This window comes from Drosophila biarmipes, chromosome X (genome assembly GCF_025231255.1).
Source record: "Drosophila biarmipes strain raj3 chromosome X, RU_DBia_V1.1, whole genome shotgun sequence".
Taxonomy (NCBI): Eukaryota; Metazoa; Arthropoda; class Insecta; order Diptera; family Drosophilidae; genus Drosophila; species Drosophila biarmipes.
In genome coordinates this window covers 2,973,541-2,994,783 of record NC_066611.1, presented here as the reverse complement: position 1 = coordinate 2,994,783, position 21,243 = coordinate 2,973,541, and the positions used below count along the sequence as shown (strand labels likewise).

The 21,243-nt window shown below is 45.3% G+C and overlaps 3 protein-coding genes across 4 annotated transcripts; 1 reads left to right on the top strand and 2 right to left on the bottom strand.

Moving 5' to 3' along the window:
* Positions 1–31: 31 nt before the first annotated feature.
* Positions 32–2,002, bottom strand: LOC127012515 (uncharacterized). Its single transcript, XM_050890601.1, has one exon. The coding sequence runs from the start codon at positions 1,905–1,907 to the stop codon at positions 477–479; it is 1,431 nt and encodes a 476-aa protein (XP_050746558.1). The 5' UTR covers positions 1,908–2,002; the 3' UTR covers positions 32–476.
* A 6,526-nt stretch (positions 2,003–8,528) lies between these two features.
* On the bottom strand, positions 8,529–14,436 carry LOC127012516 (uncharacterized). 2 transcript variants are annotated; one of them, XM_050890602.1, is made up of 3 exons: positions 14,335–14,436; positions 10,143–10,271; positions 8,529–10,039 (listed from the first exon to the last, which is right to left on the bottom strand). In XM_050890602.1, exon 3 carries the CDS (start codon positions 9,999–10,001, stop codon positions 8,649–8,651), a length of 1,353 nt encoding a protein of 450 aa, XP_050746559.1. In that variant the 5' UTR covers positions 10,002–10,039; positions 10,143–10,271; positions 14,335–14,436; the 3' UTR covers positions 8,529–8,648. The 2 variants fall into 2 exon arrangements, with proteins under 2 accessions (XP_050746559.1, XP_050746560.1); XM_050890603.1 differs by lacking the exon at positions 14,335–14,436 and adding an exon at positions 14,169–14,277.
* Positions 11,646–12,488, top strand: LOC108035770 (uncharacterized). Its single transcript, XM_017111476.3, has one exon. The coding sequence runs from the start codon at positions 11,741–11,743 to the stop codon at positions 12,212–12,214; it is 474 nt and encodes a 157-aa protein (XP_016966965.1). The 5' UTR covers positions 11,646–11,740; the 3' UTR covers positions 12,215–12,488.
* Positions 14,437–21,243: the final 6,807 nt, after the last annotated feature.

Genomic DNA, 21,243 nt, shown 5'->3' with positions numbered 1-21,243 from the left:
TAGCTCCCTAATATTAAAGTGATTGTATTTTAAAAACTAATGCCTGTCTAATGTCTCTTGCAGGACTTTGACGGAGAGTACCAGTGCGGTCAAGATCGGAGTCAGCATAGGGACCGGAAGGCGGAGGAGCAGCGCCGAGGAGCAGCGGGAGGGGCCGTCTGAAGCGGTGGCCAGCATGCCGGAGACGCTGCCCGCCACTGCGACGGTGACGGCGTCGAGCATCGACTGCACCGTGGCGGTGCTCAAGGTGCCCACGCCCACCCTACAGCTGCCGGAGGTGTGCAATCTGCAGAGCCTGGGGCTCATCATGGAGCCCAATAACATTAACATCGAGCTAAACCCCGCCGCCGTCGTCTCGCCCGCCATGGAGCCGGTGGGATTCAAGGTAAGTGAGTTGGTGATTTAGACAACCGGTCATTCGAAGTGTGTGCCTATGATTTTGGCCACAAGGAACTCAACATACCACGGAGGATGGATCAGCACTGGCGGCCCTTGCTCTGAGTTACCAAGTACAAGGGCTGTGCGCTGTGCGGATCCACCGAATTGAGCAAGGTCTTCAAGCGGGTTAGGGACCGGCTGGAGACCCTGCGAAAGTTGGGTTCGTTCCTCAGCTGCTGCTCCCTTTCGGAGTCCAGTACCACTTGCTCTGGCTGAACCCGGGTTGCGGCTTGTAACTCCTCCAGTTTTGTAGCCCACTTGACGGCGAGCATGAGGCGGTCCACCAGTAACAAGAAGGAGGGATCGCCGCTGTGTCCCACAAACAGAGGATCTTCACGATCCAACCAGGACCGAAAGGACTCCTGGTCCCAGGTGGAGAAGAACTCGCGAACAGAACGTATGCAAGATTGCAGGATGACTCGGAATCGCTTCAGGCGACTGGGGGAGTCCTCCCCTCGACTGCTTTCTGGCACCGAAATCCTGTGTGCACTGGTGAAGGGATTCTGGCTAAGCCAGTCCATCCCCTCGTCGTCGGAGTCATCCGACATCGCGTCGGGGTTGAGATTCGATCCGTCCTCACCTTCCGACCGCTGGGGCAGACCTACAAACTCTCTGAGCAAGTATGTCAGGTTGTCCTTGTGGGGCTGGTCCATGAACTCCTTGAGGAACTCTGTCAGATTGTTCATGTGCTCGGAGCACCGCTGGAACAATTGCTTCAGCAGCGTCTGCAGAGCTGCTACCTCCGCCAGCTGGCGGTTCTCTGGGGGATCCTTCTCGCTCTTCTGGCTCTTCTTCGGCTCGACCTTCTGCTCATCCTTCTGCTCATTCTTCTGCCTATTCCTCTGCTTATCCTTCTGGTTCCTCACAGGGCTCTTCGAACGAGGCCGTCTTGTATCCTTCATCTTGATGTATTCGTCCAGCGAAACGTACACTGAGCTGCCCTTCGATCCGCCCCAATCCTCGCTACTTTGAGAGCTGCTAAGGGGGTTGGGGTTGCGGTGCAGTACCTTTAATTTGCCACGGCTCCTGTCCGGCCAGTTGGTCCAGGAGTCATCCGTGGACAGCATCTTGGGATCGTAGGTGATGTTGAGGCCGCCCCTGGCGCGTTCTACTCGCTTGGTGTTTCCCACAACCGAATCCTCATCGTAATCCTCTTCTTGGGGGATCTTTTGCTCCTCATGCGCCTGCCCCTGATCCTTGTGCGCGGTTTCTTCACGGATCCTCACGATGCAACCATGCTCTTTGACCTCCGCTTGAAACAATTGCCGCAGGGTCGTCTTCACCTTCTGCGGATGTAGTTCCTTCTTGGGATCCGAGGAGACGAACAGGAGGTACTGACCCGCTTTTTCCATGGCTGCGAAGCGATCATTGCAGATGTCCTGCCCATCGACCGGCGCCTGGGCCACCAGCGTCTTGAGGATCTCGGTGTTGAAGTATTTGCTCATCTTGTGATTTGAATTATCAAACATTAGTTTTTTGTGTTTTTTTTTTTACTAAATGTGATCTTGTAATTTCTGCTTACGAACAATTTTGAAGTGCTACCAAATTTGAGGCCTACGTTTTCTCACACTACGTGACCGGCCTGCTCCGTTGTGTCTTATTTTTAGGGGATGATAAAGGATATACTGACGAACGACTCATTTGTATACCCTTGCAGAGGGTATAATAATAAATATATATTCTTGATCAGCGTCACAAGACGAGTCGATCTAGCCATGTCCGCCTGTCCGTCCGTCTGTCTGTCTGTCCGTCCGTTTCTACGCAAACTAGTCTCTTAGTTTTAAAGCTACAGGGCTGAAACTTTCCCAAAAGTCTTCTTTCTGTTGCAGGTAGTAAATAAGTCGGAACCAGCCGGATCGGACAACTATATCTTATAGCTCCCAAAGGAACGATCGGGAAAGAATTTAAAAAAAATTATATCTTTGGTGTTTTTTAACATATACCTTTCTAAGCTTGGATATAACATTGTTAAATTAGTTCTGAATTTCTAATTAAATTTTATCAAAATCGGACGACTATATCATATAGCCCTCATAGGAACAGTCGGAAAATTAATATTAAAATAATATTGAAAAATTATATCTTCGGTGTTTTTTAACTTATAACCTCCTACGCTTGGATATAACATTTTTAAAGTAGTTCTGAATTTTGTATTAAATTTTATCAATCCGGACGACTATATTATATAGCTGCCATAGGAACGATCGGAAAATATGAAATAAAAATTATATCTTTGGTGGTTTTTAACATATAACCTTATAAGCTTGAAAATAACATTTTTTAATTAGTTCTGAATTTCGAATTAAATTTTATTAAAATCGGATGACTATATCATATAGCTGTCATAGCAACGATCGGATAATTGGTCGGAAATAATTTGAAACAAATTAAAGCTTTGGGGCTTTTTGACATATTATCTTATAATATTGGGAATATAAAATTTTATATTTTTAAGAATTTCGAATTCAATTTAATGAAATTATTGATTATTTTTTATAACTGCAAGGGTATACAAACTTCGGCTTGCCGAAGTCAACTTCCTTTCTTGTTTGAATATCAGTTTTCCAAAAATAAATATTTTTTAAAAGTTTAGAAGCAGAAAAAACTCCCCTACCTATACATTTCTGTAAAACATGTTCTTGAAATATGCAAAAAGCAAAAAACCGGTGATCAGGGTCACCGAATTATGTATGGTAAATATATAAGTTCTCATTAAAAGATGTACCATAAACTAGCACCAATATTGAAATGAACCTGTATTACAAAAAACTTTTGATCATTTTTATATTCTCAAATCCAACTTTCCTGAACGATGACAATAAACTGGGGTCACCAAGTTGCATGACTCTTAAATGAGCAGTGCCACAGTATCATGCGCTTCCCTGCTAACTAAGTGGTATAATTGCCCCGAAAGTATTTTAAGCCCTCCACTTTTATCCCACTGTGTAGCGCTTTGGCATCTCTTAATTTAATTATGCACAACAGAGAAATGTCAAGCGGTCCGCGGCTGCTCATCGCCTCGTTTTTACACTCGAACTGAGTCCTGATTGAGGCTGTCCCCGCATTTCTCATGCTTCAGTGCGTGCAATTTGGTGGCAAGGTGCCAGGGGTGGCGGCGGGGCTGCCGGGCGGTGGGTGGTGCAGGGGATGGCGGCCGCTCCTCATTCAAATGACCCAACGCGGCGGCGGACTGCTTCTGACAGGCGCCGCCACAGAGATCTCTGCCGGCTAATACAGTTTTAATATGAAATTTCATTTCGTTTCAACGATTGTCCAACAATTTGTTTTTGTTGCTGTGCCTCTGCTGCTGCCGCTGACATGTCACTGCGACGAAGTTGAAGGTTGCCAGGGGTCGCACAGTGGGCCAGAACCGGTCGAAAAACGCCCTTTGACCTTGGTATTAGTTGTACAGAGCAATGTTTAGTTAAGTTTAACCGAATTGTCTAAGCACAATGGTAATTGCATTTTGAATTTAGGTGAATTTTTTAAAAACGAGTATTTTTTTATTTACCCTATGGTTAAATCACAGTTACAAATTTCCCATAAGCTTTGAGCAATGCTCTATTTAATTAACTATATTAAAATGTTCTTTGACAAGGTTGAAACGATTTTGAAATTAAATAAATGTTCCTAAATATTAATGTTGAATTATTTATTCTCTAGTTAAAAGGAAATTACAAATGACCTATCACCCTCTTTGTGTAATCTAAATTATTGAATAGTAAACATATATATTTTCTTATTGAATTTAAAGTGGTGAATTAAATATTTGAAATAAATGCAACCAAATACATTTTCAATATAAAACCATTTAAATAAAGATTGAAAATCTTTGACTAATATAAGTCATATTTACTTCAAATATATTTAATTATAAAAATTAACAATTTCATTTGGAATTTAAACTTCAAAAATTGTAATTGAACTATAATTTTAAAAATTAATGTCCGAAATAGATGATTATTGTGATTATTATTATTATCAAAACACATGTTAGATGAATAGGAAATCCTTGGTCTTATAACGTTTTTATCCTCACTTAAATAACCATAAAATATCAAAGCTAAATGTATTTTGAATTGAAGCTTACTTTTTTAGAGATTTGTTATCAAAAGTCAATAATAACCATGTCATGCGAGTAGATCTCTTAATTTAGAAAACAGATAACCAGAATATTGATCGAAGGTGAAAGTAGGGAGGACCCAGGAACTTCAAACATTTTGCAAGCAAATCCCCAAGTTAACCCCTGGTTCCACTGTGCAGAGTGGTGGTGGGACCGCAGCGGATTGTGTTGGGCTAGGGTTTCGAGGTTGCCCTTGGTGGCTCGGCCTGAACCCCGTGTGCATGTTTTCGTGTGTGCAGTGATTTGTTTCGGGGACCGGAGTGCGACCGAACCGGGAAGAGGGCGACTGATATCGTTCAATGCTTCTAATTTACGGATTAATGAAGGCGCAACTTTACATATGGAAATGCTAGCTGCGCCGCGGCGATCGTGGGAAGCGATTAGAGTGGTGCTGTGCGGTGGCTTGGCTTAATTTGGCTCGGTGGTGCGAGGAGAGTCCCTTTTAAAACCGCCCGTCGCACTGGCATTGATGGATTGCCCCATAAATTTCTGATTTGCTAAGCTCGACTGCCATTTTCCAGTCCAGCCGATCACAAAGTTAATTTGTATGAGTATTTGTGGTGGGTGTGGGAGTGTGAAAGGTCTAAGTGCATTCCCGGTTTTCCCTCGGTCAGTTCGAGGTCATACATTGATGCATTCTAGCAAAACCAAAAAGAGGAAATGGCTATAACTGAGCTCCAGTTAAATGTAGCACGTAGATGCAATCAATCTGTCTTTTTCCTTCCCAACTAAGCTTCAATTTTCCGATTATATCAACACCATACCCCATAGAAGTATATCATACGGGGTGTCATCTCACCCGCGGTAAAGGATTTCCTCTCACACCTAACTGCCCTGCCGCGGGTAATCCATTCCATAAGAGCTATTAGGCGAACTAAAAAGACGTCGGGGTACCCAATTGAAATCCACAAGTAGTATGTGTGGCTAGTTATGGGTTTCAGCGAGGCCAATCCCCGAAAGAGTGACTCCGCAGGGCGCCTCGGTCGTGTGTGCCCTGCGAAAACCAAAGTATCCTGCGAACAAACACTAATAATATTAATAACGATTATCGCCCGATGGAAATGAATCTGGCTCGAAATCGGATTCGGAGTCATAAATACTCGACGCTCACTCACTCACCTCACTCATCCGTCCATTCATCGATAGTATCTGTGCTCCGGAGAGATCCGGGGGCAGGCCACGCGACGGCAGTTGCTTATCGCGGGTGACCAGAGAATCGCCACGTGCGATTTCGATGCCAATTCCATTCATAGTTCGACCAGCTCATGTGTGCCGGTGAAGGGTGAGGGGTACCCTGGAGGGCACGAAGCTAGCTTCAGGTATTTTGGAAAATATTTAATTCTATTTGTTAGTATATGACATATTAAACACGAATATCTTTAGAAATATCCTATTTAGAACTCTAATAAATCGTTTTATCAGATTGTTTTTTGCGGTGGGTGCGACACAGTAGGTACCTGGGAAGTGTTTATTCCTATTTGTTAATATATTAAATACTTTCTTAAAATACCTAATGTTGCACTCTTTGAAATATTGTATTGCAAACGAATTCTTATGATCGAATCATTATTCGCGTTGGGTACAACAAAGTAAGGAAAGTTAATATAATAAAAAGTAAAAAGTAAACTGGGAAGTATTTATTCCTATTTATCATATTTTGAATATCTTATTAAAAATGTTAATATACTTCTTCTTACAAACGCTTTTCAGCATATCCTTATATAGGAATTTTTTCCCCCTTGAGACTGCGGGAAATATATTTTCTTTATGTTTACATGTGATTTTGTTTATATTATATTTAAGCACTCTTTAAAACATTATATTGCTTATAGGGACGTTTGGTAAAAAGGAAATTGTTGTTCTAGATAATACTCTACATACCTCATATACCTAGATCAGGTTCCCTAAACGTCTATCAAACCCCGCGTGTGAGCAGGCTCATCAAACCTAGAAAAGTGTAAAGCGACCCTGGTGCTACTTTCGTGCCCGCAGCTGTGCGCAACCGGTAGCAACTCCTGGTTAGCCGAGGGGGATTGGGACTGGGAACAAAGACAGCGAGCGGACCAGCAAATTTGCGTACAATCGTTTGCCTGCGTTTTTAATGACTTTTTCGACTCAGCCCGGGCTATCCCAACCCCGCGCCCCTGCCCCGGGGCGATGCATTTAATTCGATTATGAGACGCGGAGTTCCTCGGCGCATTATGCTTCTGGTGGTGGCTCCGGGAAAGTAATTGAAACTCTGGCTGTAAGTGGAACGCAGCCAGCCGCCCGCCCTCCTCCACGTGCGCCGGAGTACAACTAATGTGGGTGTTAACGGTGTGTTAAGTGATTCCGCCGCTTGTTGTAGGATCGAGCCGAACAATCCCAATTCCTCAACTTCGACGGCGGCGACGACACCCGATAAGTATCGGGGTCTTGGCTCTGAACCGGGCACTTGGCACACACGTTTCGCACATATTTCAAGCGCTTCGCAGTGCGGATAGAACTTTCCATTTCCGGTTTAAAATGGAGGAAGGCATTGCACGAATGTATCGACTTTCAATGGGTGCATTGTGAGGGCTCAGCGGACTTTAAAGTATAAGCCCCTTTCATCCCCGGAAGTTCTTACCGCCCTTCTGGCAGTCAAAGTTGTTTGGAGCAACAAAGGTGCTTGGAATGGCGACCGAGAACTGGAACGCATCTTGTAAGGGGATGCAAGAAGGTAGATCCTTGCTCGGACAAGATACACCTAATGTGCCTCCTAGTGACCTGAAGATAGTAGAATACAAATGTAAGGATGTAAATTTAATCTACCGGATTATTTATTTAAAATATTAAAAATGTATTCTTATTTTTTAATGTATCAGTAATTACTCATTTTAGGTTAAGACACTCCGAGGCCGTTGTTCGTAGAGAACATAACAAGGTGACCTCGAAATAATAGTTTTCTTAAGGAAATGCTAACTTTAGATACTAACAAATTCATTTTCAAATTTAATGGATGACTTTTATAACTCGGAATAAATAGAATAGAATTGAAAGTATGTGGATGAAGCACTGTTCACAGCTTTTCCTCAGGCCATTCTTCAAAATATTAGTTGAAAAGTTTTTAACAAGGGAAAAATTAATCATGGTCGCACACTCGCCAGATAATTTTTTTTTTTTCTAAATGCAACACTTTCCAACATGCTCCCATTTCTTGTTCTACAAATTTAAGGACAATAACCGTTCCCTTCTATAGATATTTCTTGGTACTTCTGTTGTTTTCAGTTCCGTGGCTCCGTATAGTGTAACAATACTGCGCAGAAACCAACTTTAACGTGGTTATTAATATGGGCTTTTTCGCTATTAAAAAATAACCATCTCGAGTGTCCCGCACTCGTTAATGGGTTAATTTAAAGGTGCTATTTATCTTTGCCGGCCGAGTGTCGTCCCTTGTCGCCACTGGCCCTGCCCCGCTCCGCCCGTCCGACAGGCGGCTAATGAAAACTAAAAACTTCAATTACCAAAGAGCCAAATAATGCGTTTTTAAACCCAAAAATGTACGAGCTAGGAGCGGCCAAGAAATTGTGATAGATGAGGGTTCGGCAATGTTTTTACGGGCCACTTGTTCGTGACCCTGCTTTCTGCTCTCCAAACAAAGAGTGACCAAAAGGCGCAACAGCGGCCGGGAGAAATGGCAATAAATCAGGGTAAATAACACACAAGTACCAGGAGCTCCGAGGGGCGGCTGAAAGGGTTTTCGCTCGGAATTTCCCAGTGGGGTGATTATTTAAAATTGTGCAACGCATAAATAGAAGTCAAAGTTGGCGCAGAGGCGGCAGATGTGGGACCCGGTCCTATATCTTCTGTTTGTGCCTTGTAATTGTGTTTTTAGCTTATGGCCTTTGCCCGGAATCCGTACCGCAGGGATACACGGCGGAGTCCGAAATCAGCAGAAGATTCCGAGCTCTTTGAACAACATTGTAATAAATACTAATGGCTGGGATGCCGGCGGTTTTATTTGTTTGTCACGTGAAATGTTTTGTTCAAGTAATTTGGCAATAATTATTGCAATAACTAGTATGAAAGTATGAATATCGTTCGAACAAAATGCTTCGTGTGCACCTTATTCTGGAAATGCATATCCCTCCGCCAATAGTTGCTCCTGCACGCCGGATAGTGCTTCCGGAAGGCGGATCAAATAGCCTTCGAGTGGCTGATAGTCCGTAATAGTAACATCAATCTGCTGGCCGACTAGTTTCTCCGTCAAGTACTCTATGCCTTCAGCGCCCTTCTCGGTCGGGTATTCTAGGATTTGGAGTCCCTCCAGTTTGAACTTCACGGCCAAGCTGGCGTTCATCTTCTGCACATCGAAGCACGGGACCAAGGAGTCCACTAGTGCGAACTGGGAGTAGCCAAAGTCCACGTAGAACAGGAGGCACTCGCACTTCACCATGCTCATGATCCTGGCACGATAGTACAAGCCGTCCTCATATTTCGCCAGAACAACTTCCAAAGGGCGAAATGTAAATGTGCCCTTGGGCACCTCCTCCTCCTTCCAGGCCGGCGGCACAGGACCCTCCAAAAAATGGGCATAAAACTCGATGGGGGAATGGACAAAGCTGACTTGGACGCGAGCAGTGCTGCCCAGCACGCGGCTCTCGGCTCCAGATTGCTCAAAGGATGCGCCCACTCCCGAATCCTCAGACCCGTCCGACTCCTCGCTTGCTTTTTCGGGTTTGATGTGGTCCACCAGTAGCTCGGCCCCATTGTTGTGGAGCACTTCCAGCTTGATGCCATGGCTACTGCAGTCGGGCACCTGGGCGGCATTGTTGACGTTGACCAAACAGCATCGGATCGCCTCCGCAGGCAGCTTTTGCAGATCCTCCGGTAGCTTAAAAATTCGTTCCATGCCAGTCATGCGAATGTAGGTGCCGTAGTCCACCCGGTACGCCTCATATGCCCCATCCGTGCCAGCGTAGAGGGCGATACGCGAAAAGGATTTCTCCGCGGCGCTATAGACAGCAAAGAGTTCGCCGTAGTTGGGCAGCTGCCCCAGCTCCTGCAGCGGGATTTTTCCCACGAACAGGAACTCGACCAGGGTGGAGTCCCACTCCGACACGACCAAGGTGCTGTCGAGTGTGCTCATGTGCAGCACGGTGGCCGCGAATACGCGTCCTGGGGGAAAGTTGCCTATTTTATTGGGGACCCTGTGGCATATTTCCGTGCGGCCCATCTGCAGTCCGCCCCTCGGTGGCAGCGCGGACCTGGCCCGCGGCCCTAAAGTAATTTTGGGGAAATTTGGCCTGGCCCAGAGGGGCAGCAACACATGCTTGGGGAATCTAGGGAGGTACGGACGTTCGAGCGGCGTGCATTTCTGGAAAATCGCCGTGAGCATCTCATTTACATCCATTTGATTGGGTCCATATTGATCGGGCTCATCTGGATTTGGGGAATTAACTAGATTGAAGGCTTCCATTTTGATGAAATGTCAAAAGAAATCCAACCGGTAAGTTGCTTCGGAGGAAAAGGAAAGCAAAATTAGAGTTGCATTCAATGCGTCTGACAAGTGCATTTGTTATCGATAAAACCAATTGGCCAGTCGCCATGCTGCTATTACCTTTGGTGCTCTCAGAATGCAAAATTAGAAAATTTACAAAAGTACTTGAATTCTATAGAAATTTTGTCAACCGGTTTGATCACAGACTCAAAAGATGTCAAAGTGTCAGGATGACAGCAAACGCAACGCCTGGAATAAAAAAAATTGCAAAGTAATTGAATTGAGTGCAATCTGAAAAATTATTTGGGGCGGAATTATTTGTGGCATTCCCAAACCTGTTGAATTGCTGAATTATTGAATTTAAGTCAGTTGTGAGACTGTTTAATTGCTGAGAACCAGAGTTTGCACCTTTTCCACCAGTACAACTTATTTTCTTAAAAGTTAATTATGTAAGTTTAATCGAGGATATTTTACATTATTAATAATATTGGACAATAAATAACAAAGCAAAATAAAAGGGTACATCTTTTGATTTCGAAAAATTTGGCAACCAATATCTGTTAAAGTTTTCATCAATTCAACAGTTCGGGGAGTACACGAATTATTTTTGTTTAACTACATACATATTACGACAGTTTTTTTAGGCGAGTAATATAATATGTCCAACAGGTTTAATGGAACTAGATATTTAGATATGGACCGAACACATTTTTGAATTACATTCGGTATCAAGCGTATCAGGATTTGGCCGATTTTCTTTCTTTAAAAAACGAAAATTTTGAAAAAATTATCTCTGGTTAAATACTTGTATCTCCAGCTGTAGAAATTCTATATTCATATTCGTTCAAATTCTTTCAAAATACATTTATTTACAGACACTATTTTAACACTACAAATTGCTTTAGGTTTTCTTTTTAATTTTAAAATGAGCGCTAGTTTTTTCCCTACAATTTGTTTTTATTACAATTTTTAAAGTTAATTCTTAATTTTTTTTTGTTTTTAGGAAATTAAAAAAATTGTATTTTAAGGAAAAGGGGCTTTAAAGAAATTACTACAGCTGGAGATATAGCTATTCAAACAGAAGATTTTTTAACTTAAGCAAATGTTCTCAAAAAAAACCTTTTTACCCAAATCCTGAGACATAGCAAATCAAAAATATTAAAAATATGTTTGAAATACGTTCGGTTTGCAATAGAATAGCAAATACTATTCTAAAATTCTATTGGAATGTTTGTTTTAGAATTCCTGTCGGCAAGCAGGATAAACTTCGTAAATTTTTACTGAATAAAAAAAACAAAAATGTTAATATCTTGGGTAAACCTAAAATCCTCAGAGAAATGGAAAAAAATTAAGCAACAGCTACGAATTCACGAAAAAAATATTGTTTGGCTTCAATTTGAATTTGATATCGAGGTGACCAATTCGAATGACTTCTTAACGATTAAATCAAAAATGTAAAAACCTTTGTTTTTCCAATTTGCTACCACAATTTGACCATAGTGCGAACGGTGCTTGATGCTCACCGGGATAATAGTACGTTCCCAGGTATTTTCTTGGTGAAATTAGATTTTTAAGAGTAGGACCGTAGTGAAAGGATTTCCTAAGACTCGGTCACACCAAAATGAGAAATAGCTTTCGCGGTTCGAAGCCAAATAAGAGGGGTGTGAGAAGGATCAGCTGATCGATACCGATAGTGACGCCAAGGGAAAGCTAGCAAAATGTCGCAAGTGGAGAAGCAGCACCTTGAATCCCCGCCAGAGGCAGGAGCTGGGTCTCCCGGAGAAGCCTCGTCCGTGGCCGTGGCGGCGGACGCCACCGAAACGGAGAAGCTGGTGGAAAAGCTGCTGGGAATGGGTTTTCCGGAGGGCCAAGCCCGCATTGCGCTGGCCGGATGCCACAACAACGTCGAGCTGGCGGTGCAGCTCATGGTCGCGGGCGAGGAGTCCAAGAAGCAGCGTCGTGGTCACCAGGGGTTGCGGCAGCTGCGCGAGTCCCTTTTGGGGAACCCGTTTTCCACGAATAAGGCCATCGAACAGATGATGCGGAGCAACCACACCGTGCAGGCGCTTGCGGAGTTCGTAAAACAAAGCGGCGTGGAGGCCATGCAGCTGCTGCTCGCCGATCCCGACCTTGGCCCGGAGGGATCTTCATCCGCTGGAAGCTCGTCGTCGAGCGATTCAGCTGAGAACTGAAGCGCGTACCGCTCAGCCCTACCTCAGTCTCGTAAGATGTTAGGTTTGTAAGGAGCGTCCTTTGCCACGTACCACTCTTTATCTAAAGTGTGCCTGCTTTTTCATAGGTTTTTCCCATTTTCAAAACTCATTCAGATCCATAAAAGTTTTTATTTTTTAAAATACACCATTTAAAGTCTTGCAAAATAATGGTTTAGTTTGATGAACGGTTTAAGATAAAGATTAAAGATCTAAGCTGGCATTAATTAATAAATAAAAATAATGTCTCAATGAATTTTTTGTTCATTTCAACGCATATCATGGGAAGTTTTGAAATTAGAAAATACAGTTTTTAAGTAAATAAGTCGTACGTACATAGTTTGCTAGTATCAAGTCTTAGTGCTGTTCAAAAATAATTATGTGAAATGTGAAAGACATTGTTTTTAACATTATAGAACCATAAGGTTGAAACGCAAACATGTAGCTTCACTTTTAAGACTAGCAGGAAAATGAAAACCTTTCCTTTGGCATTTCCGCTTTGTAGACAATTGAATGAGGTAGGTGTCAGGCACAACCACATATTCGAATGGTATTGGGCCATCTCACTGTTATGATTATAACTAAAATTTGCTCTATTTCAATAGTGTCGTTATTATCATTAACCAGGAAGGTGAAATACATAAGAGCTGAGCTCCTCGAGAACGATATTACCTGATGTGCTGGTCTCGTAAACGTATTTACTTACCCCGCAGCCATCAGGAGACATTAATTGCATCGGGTTACGCAACCCCAACCCCTTTGCTGTTGTTTTGGCGGATGTGACTCCGGTCAAGGAGCGGAAGGAGCCGGAACTGAAAGCAACAGCAACCCTGTGGCAAAGAGCAGTGCGCAGCTTGTCAACCCTTTTCGACCCGATGATTAATGATCGCTCTTTTTTGTATTCCAGTGTTTTGTACTGATTTCAATTTACCGCTTTCGCCCGGCGTTTCTTGGAGTACATTGGGCCGCAGTGCATCCCCTAGATTTCGGGCCGGGGTACGGGTATTTCGCAGTTGAAAAATTCTAATTAATTTTGACTTGCAACCGTTGACACTGTCAGCCGCAGCCACGTAACCCACCCAGCGTTTATCGCGTTGATCGGCGTTGCGGCGCACCGCAAGCTACAGAAGGCGACAACCCCTGGACGCCCGACGACTGACGTCCTGCGTCCGACGTCCGACGTCCGCCGTCCGATTCTCGAACACCCAGTTCCTGGTGCTCGGAACTGGGAACTCGAGGCGTAGGCGGCGCCGTCTCATTTATCAAGGGCAGGCAACTGTCGCCGCTTCTGGGTCTGCTTGGGCTAAGATTGCGCGGGTTAAGTGAGATTGCACAGCGAAAAAGTGCTGGGGGACGGACTCTGCATTCTGCGGGTGTTCACCTCCTACTACTTAACTTTACTGGGATAGATATTGATATTAAATGTTGATCTACTGCTACCAAAATTACTCCATTGTATCCCTGGGATACTGAGCGACTGATACATATGCAGTCAAGATGTAGCTTTGATTTCAATTAAGTAGTCCTAGGATGTCACCAGGTTTTATGAATGTTAATCTACCAAAGAGATTTACATATTTAAATGCATTTCTACTTTAACATGCAACTACTGTTCGTAGTTTAAAAATATTTGAGGGTTAACCCTCGATTAAGGTGTTATACCTTATCGTTCCTACGCAAACTAGTGTCTTAAAAATAATTTCTCCTTAAGGCTTCTTTCCATCACAGTAAATATTCTAGTTCAATGGAATTATAGGGTGATTATAAGAGCTAAAATCTGTCTTCATTGATTTTCTCTCCTACCCAGCGCTAAGCCTGTTTATAAGAATTCCAGAACTTTACTGCCTTGGATGAACTCCTCTGGAAATTTTTATGTAGCCTTCAGTGTGATGGTTTCCGCTGCATAAAGCCATGTTTATGTAGGCAAGTTACTTACTATTTCCGATGAATTTCGAAAATTCCTACGTCATTGATTTGTGTCGTTCTTTTTGGTTGAGTTGGGAGAGAAGCGGAGGAAACTCTGTATTCTGCGAGTGTTCACTTTTATCTTACCTAACTTTTCTGAGATAAATTTGAGTATTATATTTCTATTTACTGCTTACCAAAATTATTTGTTCGACTCACTGGGAAATGATATGCACAATGTCGAGATGTGGCGTTGATTTAAATTTAACAGCCAACTTGGTTGCTTCGGGGTTATTTCGTGTTACAAAAAGCCAACTAGTAACTACAAAAGTGGCGAAGTGTACAAAAAACTGTATGATATGGCCAGCTTTTAAGAATATTTACACCTACTAAATATTTTATATAAAAATATGTAATTACATTAATCAACGTGAAAGGAAAGTTCCACTTTCAGATACAACAACGTTTTATGGTTTAAGCATTATCCTGTCTTCCCAACCTTATTTAAATAATTGGCTTACTTAATTGCCTCAGGAAAGACCATTAAATATATGGGGAAAACAATAATAAGTTAGATATAATTCGTTTTTGTCTCACATATAAGCTTTTAAGTGATATATGTTTCCGATGTTTCAGAAGAAGGATCCTAATTTTATAATAAATATCTTTCTTATATAATCTTGGCTTTCCTTCGTTCCTAAAGATGAACCTATGGACTTCGATACAGAAAACTCCTTCTTGCTGTGACCTCGGGTTGGGTCTTCAAAACCCTATTTCATCACGTTCGAGGGCCCCCGATTCGATCGGGTTTCTCCGGTGCGGCTGAGGTTCTGTTCGGGTTCGCTGGACCTTAGAACGCAGTTGTCACGGGCCGTAAATCAGACGTGGAAATTCCGTAACTCGATACTGCGACGATGATGACTGCGTCGCTGACAATGCCTGCAATCAGCCCGTGGTCCGCCCCTTACCTTTGCCCCTCCCCGTGCGCCGCTCGTCGACTTCGTTTGCATACTTGTGGGGGGCGGGGCAGGGCGGGGTTTTATCAATATGTTGACAACAAGCCGGCAATGATAATTGCAATAACAATTTGGAGCGAACCAGCCGCCGAGGCAAGGGCTTCGATCCAGAAGTCGCCCGGCGAGGGGGTGACTGGTGGCGGCAACCCAAGACCTCGTTGCGGGTCGATGTTGCGGCGATCGTTTAAGTGCGTTGTTAAGGCAATTTCCAATGCAAATGAGGGCGACCATAACGGGCGGCCTTCTCGCTGACAGCCGAAGACAGCCTGGGAAGCCTAATCCTGGGCAGCAGTGCCCGTGCCCGGCAATCGATAACCGCATGCGAGAGTCCTGCCACAGGACGTACGGCTGCACGGGCGTGTATGCAAATCGAACCGCAGCTCGGATTCAAGTGGCACCACCGCACCGGGCCGCGCCGCGCCCCGGAGGGAGGAACATTGGGCCGAGCTCACTTCTTATTTGCCCAAGCGCTTAATTGTGTAAAAAAGGACCGATGCCGGTGATGATAGTCCTGCGGCAGGAGCGGCGGGAGCGCACTCACGGCCACAAGGAGCAGCTGCCGAGGGCTGCCAATTAATAGATGGAAATGGATTTGCGTAAGAAATATGCGTTGCCATTTCCCCGGCCCGACAACGGAGAGCGAGCGAGCCAGAGACAATTAGGCAATTATTTGCGCAAAGGATCAAAACCAAAACAAAAAGCCCTGCCACCCATTCGCCATCCGTCCTCATCCACCCCCTGGCCGCCCTGCCTCCCTGCCTCCCTGCCTCCCTGCGTGTGGGAAAGCGCTCAATGGGTCCGTGAGCTCGGGTGTGCCTCTGCCCCGGTGTTCCGAATTCCGAGCCGAGGAGATGAGCCCTTCCAGCTGAGGTGGCCAGCTGGATGGTGCCGATTCGGCCTTTTTCCAGGTGGGATCTGGCTTTTTTCGAGTACCGTTTGGTTTCTCTATTATAAACTCCTCCAGAGTGCAATGGATCTGCCTATCCTGCGTGTAATAAACCTCGGATTAGGGTTTGACAGCCTGGTTCCTCTTGGCATTTTACGAAAACTGCACCTGCAGTTCGTGATGCTGATGGTGCACCATGACTGGCGACCCCCACCTATTGCTCCTGATGAATTCCGAAAATTCTCCGCTTGTCATTGGGCATTTTGTCTTCTCCTTTGGCCGGGATGATGGCAGCTACTTGCTGGCACCCAAATCTGGTTTGGCCACCGCTGCGAACATCTCTGACGGGAGCGCAGCTTAGGTGGACCCCGGGGTGGGGCTGGCTCCGTTTGAGCTCGCCTGGGCCGCTGCTTTTAATTGAACAAAAGCAATTAGCGTGCAATTTGCTGCGCTCGCGAACGGGAAGCAACGGTAAATGGGGGCAGCTCCCCGCGCCCGCCCCTGACCCCGCACCCACTGCCCCCGCCCCCACGTGTGCCACGTGCTTTTTTGTGTGTCTCTTGCCAAGAAACGCACTTGAGCAGAATTAATTTTAAATGCGGCTCTGCACGCGGCTAAGTGATTATGTCCTGAGCAGAAGGAGAGAAGCCGCTCGAGCTGGAAGCTGGCCATTCATCCACCACCCACTCGCCACCCACAGCCCACAGCCCACGGGCCGCCGACAACCACCCAGCCCTCCTCCACTCGGCTGCTCGCATGTTTAATTATAATTAAAAGCACAGCGCAGCATCTCCAGCAGCCCGCACCAGCAGCCCGCACCAGCGGCACATCCTCCGGCCAACCTGATCCATAAACATTGAAATGGTTAATTGAGTGCTTAGTGTGTCCTTCCCTCCCCGCCCCGCCCCGCGAGTGCAGCCCAATATTAATTATTTTAATTGAAATGTTCATTATTTTACATCTAATTTGGCGCTAGGTGCGTGTGCCACTCCCCCTCGCTTCGTCAGTGCCCCTGCCCGGCCCGTGCCCCCACTGGTCAACTCCACGTGCTGGAAGCCGGGCACAGTGGGGCTGCACTGGCTCTGCAGTGTTCTTGGGAGAATCTTGTGGTTGCACAACAATCTTAAGCACTACAGCTTGGAAAGGCAGTTCAGCTCAGGGCTGTTTTTCCGCGTGTTATGGTACACTCAAAAAACAGAGTTTAAGTAAAAGTGTACCAGAGGTAGTATTCATTAAAGTAAAAATTTCAAGACTCTGAATTGTGGAATTTTTTAAACCAATTAAATTAAACATTAACTTCAAAGTTATATTTTTTAATATACTGTTCAATGCACAAAATAAATAATAATGGTAGAAGATAATGTAATAGTTCCTTATGACTATTTTTTGGGCTGTAAGTTTGTTGAACTCTGTTCTATATCCAAAACACTTTTAGTTTAACAGGTGGACGAAGCAACACTCCTGAAATATTTATTAAAACCTTTACTTTTAGTTAGCTATTTCTTACCTTTTACATGTAGACCCTACCCACCCTCCTGGTGCGCTTCGTCACTACGTGGACTGCCGTCACAGAGATACATAGTGCCTTATACGTTTCAAATACTTATGGTTTTTATATACCTTACACGTTTTGACAAAACATATTATTAAAGGAAAAGCGAAAATCCAAGAGATTATAAACCACATTAATTTGTGCAGGTCAACTTTTCCCCGTTTCGCCCGCCTCGACCCACTGTGCCTGCCCGTGCGATATTTAATTCTTTTTATTCTCGGCCTGTTTTTTGGGGTTGTTGCAGGCAGTTTGCGCGGGGTTTATTATAAATTTTTAATTGGCTTTTTATGTATGAATAATGCCTGCACCCGGCACCCTCCCCTCCTGCGCGGCCGCCCGTGGAGTCGAGAGTGGTGCCACCAGTAGAGACGCTCCTGCCTCTCCCGGAGATGGGGTAGTTCCGCGAATCATTTATGCAGTTAATTCATTGTGCGGTTGTTATTCTTGCTGCACGGGAAAAGAGCAGGATATCAAGATGTTCAATTGAGCCGACTTGGGCAATTGATCTGTTAAGGTGACCCAGTGGCTTGGTCCGAAAATATCTGTCCAAGGTGGTGGTGTCTGTTACTCGAATTAATATAATGTGGTAAGCTTGTGAAATCGATGAAACAAGTATATCTTTTAATGCAATTCATGCAATTAGTTGTTCAAACACATGTTTTATCTTACTTTTAAGTAGTATTAACGTACGATGGGATTGTAAACAGTCCTAGGACTGTTCAGACATGTAGGTAAAGATTTGTCCTAGGACTGTTCACACATTTAAGTAAAGACTAAAAATAGAGTTTAAGTACAAGTACAGCCCAAAGGGTTATGGATTCGCCTTACAATAGTTCCACTGTACTTACCCCTACTGGCAGGGCCAAGCGTTTTTTCCTGTGTGGGAACTAGTGGCGGTGAGAAAGGGTTGCACCGCGGGCGGGCGGGGGTGAAACTGGCAGAAGTGTCACAAAGGAAACTATCCGGCTGCGGAAGCTCCACCTACGCGCACAGGTGCGCCTACGCAGGTGGGCCAAGTGCTGGTAACAGCGCCTTAACAGAGCAACCCTCGGCCGCACCTGTGTGATAGGCGGTCGGCGTCCAGGAGCGGCGTCCAATGGCAGCGCAGGGCCCCAAAAAGCAGCCCCAACGCGGCGGAGAGCGGCAGCAACCCTCGCGGCGCGCGAGAGAGAGCGCAGTGGAAAAGCCGGTCTCATTTGGCATAGCGCGCCGAGAGCGAGAGCGGGAGCGAGCGCAGGCGAGCGTGAGCGAGAGCGAGAGAGAGGGCTCGTGCAGTCGACGTCGATGTCGACGGGCGACTTCATTCATGGGGCATTCGAAAATTAGCGGCATTCGAAATCTGAACTTCGGCGCTGGCGGTTGTGTGTGCGCGCGTGCGAACAGTAAAACAAAACAGAACCAGCAGCAGCAGCAGCAGCAGCGAAATCAAAACAAAGTCACGGAACACTGTTTATTTTTTTTCCTGTGTACATGCCACAAAGAAACAACAACAGCGCGAAAGCAAGTGCGAAATATGCAAATTTATGAGCTAACTAATTGAGTCGAGTGTGCGTGTGTGTGCGTGCGTGTGTGTGGCAGGTGTTTATCCGTCTCTCTCTCTCTCCCGCTGGCTGGCCCCGCTCTCGCGGCGATCTTGCACCCACACAGAAGCGAATGACCAGCGAATAACGGTGAACGCAGTGGCCCGATCTCACTCTCTCCTCCTCGCCCGCTCGCCGCCCCCCGCCGCCCCGCACGCGTGTGGCGAGAATTCGCATTCAATTAGCGCAGAAATTGAGTAACATAAACAATAGGCGAAGCGCATTCCTCAGTGCAGCAACAACAATTGAACACAGCGCGGACCGCACCGCGCGCCAAGTGAATAGATACTCTCGAAAGAGGCCCTGGCTTCCTGCGCACCGGCAACCACAACCCCGAGCCGCAACCCAACCTCTGCATATGTAAGTCGAGTCTCCTCGCCGGCGATCCTTCCTTAGTTTACGTTAGTCCTCCGCCCCACGGCCGCCGTTTATTTTCGCCATTTGTTCTAATTAAGAGCCAAAACGGGCAGGGCCGAGGAATCCCCCGCCCCGCGCCGTCGCCGCCCTGCTAATTGCCTCCGTCTCGGATTACCGGCAGAAACAACAACCAGCTCGGCGATCGGCAAAAGGCGTCCGCACACGTACCGTGGATGCCTCTCGGGGAAGCTGGACAAGATGAAAACGGTCGGAAAAACCAACAAACAGGCAGGCAATTATGCTGGAATAAGCGTGTTGCAGAGACTTGAACAGTGCTGACTCGGGGAGAAGTAGAGGACTTCGAGTATCTCAGAGATACTGCTGCTGGCAGACCGTGTGTAAAAAGATGCACATTTCGAACTGCAACTTGGAATCTTATTCGCCAGAACACACAACAGTTGATAATAAGCAGTTGCCCCTTCGTAACTAGACGTTTTCCCATCTCAAAGTATCCATAAATCAACATTTTTGACCACAGAAATTAGCCGTAATTCAATAACCCGCAGTTCTATGAGCCTACTTTTTTGTGGAAAGACTGACACTACTCACAGGGGTGTCTCAAAAAAAAACACGGGAATTAGATTTGGTTTTGGGAGGAAAAGCTCCCAGTAGAGTGTCTCAGTTATATCTATCCTACAGATATCTTTAAGGATGCTTTTCTAGGGGATTTATAAATATCTGTTTCTAGTAATAACAGTTTTGTAGCTACTCCTATGAAGGAGTATGAATGCTTTTTTAGTATATATCTCTCCTACAGATATCTTTGAGGATGCTTTTCTAAGAGATTTCCTAATATCTGTTTCTAATATTAACTGTTTTGCAACTGATTTTTAAAATAAATCCTAACTCCAGAAATGTTCTAGTTATTTGTTCTCATGCCATCAAAACAACAACTATCTTTAAGGATGCTTTTCCAAACCCTACTTAAGTATCTGTTTTTAAATATTACAAGTTTTTCAATGATGTTTAATGTGCTAGTCTTAGTAGTTGATCTCCTGCTATCAAAACTTATTGAAGAGTCTGAGTAGTCTCCATCAGGACTTAGATTTTCTGCCTTTGATCCCATTTACTTTCCCATTGGGGGCTTCTGGTAACTGGGCACTCCTTCACACTCCCCTCGCCCAAGGGTCTGTTGCTGCACAACCTACCCACTCTCTCCGCATCCACGTCGTACCATCTAATTGCGAATTTCACACATTTGCATGCCTCCGCCGCCCACTGGCGCGGGGTTTCCTCCGGGTTTCCCTAGCCCTGCATTATTTACTTTTCTGCCGCGCGATGTTGTTGTCAGTCAGGCAGCCCATTAATGCCAAATGCGTGTCTGTCAAGTCGAGTGGAGTAGAGTCTTCCTTTCTCCTCCGGAGCCCCATAGAGGTGCAAAAAAGCTGGCGGAGTGGGGACAGGCGAAATGCAGCGCAGTTGCCGCTCACGTTGCATTAATTAACATTTAAACAATAATTAAATTATTCATACAAATGTGGCAAATGTGAGCGGCGAGAGAGGCGGACACGCGGAGGAGTTCCCTTCATCTTCATCTCCATCGCCATCGTCGTTGCCCCATCCTTAATCTCTGGGTAGCTGCGGTAGCCGGGGCAGCCGGGGCAGATGAGCAGCGGCTGCAGCAACAACAGCCTATTAGTAAGGCTTATTGCCTG

What these genes read in the sequence shown, in the direction of transcription:
- LOC127012515 (XM_050890601.1), bottom strand. Translation starts at nt 1,907, where the DNA reads ATGTTTGATAATTCAAATCACAAGATGAGCAAATACTTCAACACCGAG.
- LOC127012516 (XM_050890602.1), bottom strand. Translation starts at nt 10,001, where the DNA reads ATGGAAGCCTTCAATCTAGTTAATTCCCCAAATCCAGATGAGCCCGAT.
- LOC108035770 (XM_017111476.3), top strand. Translation starts at nt 11,741, where the DNA reads ATGTCGCAAGTGGAGAAGCAGCACCTTGAATCCCCGCCAGAGGCAGGA.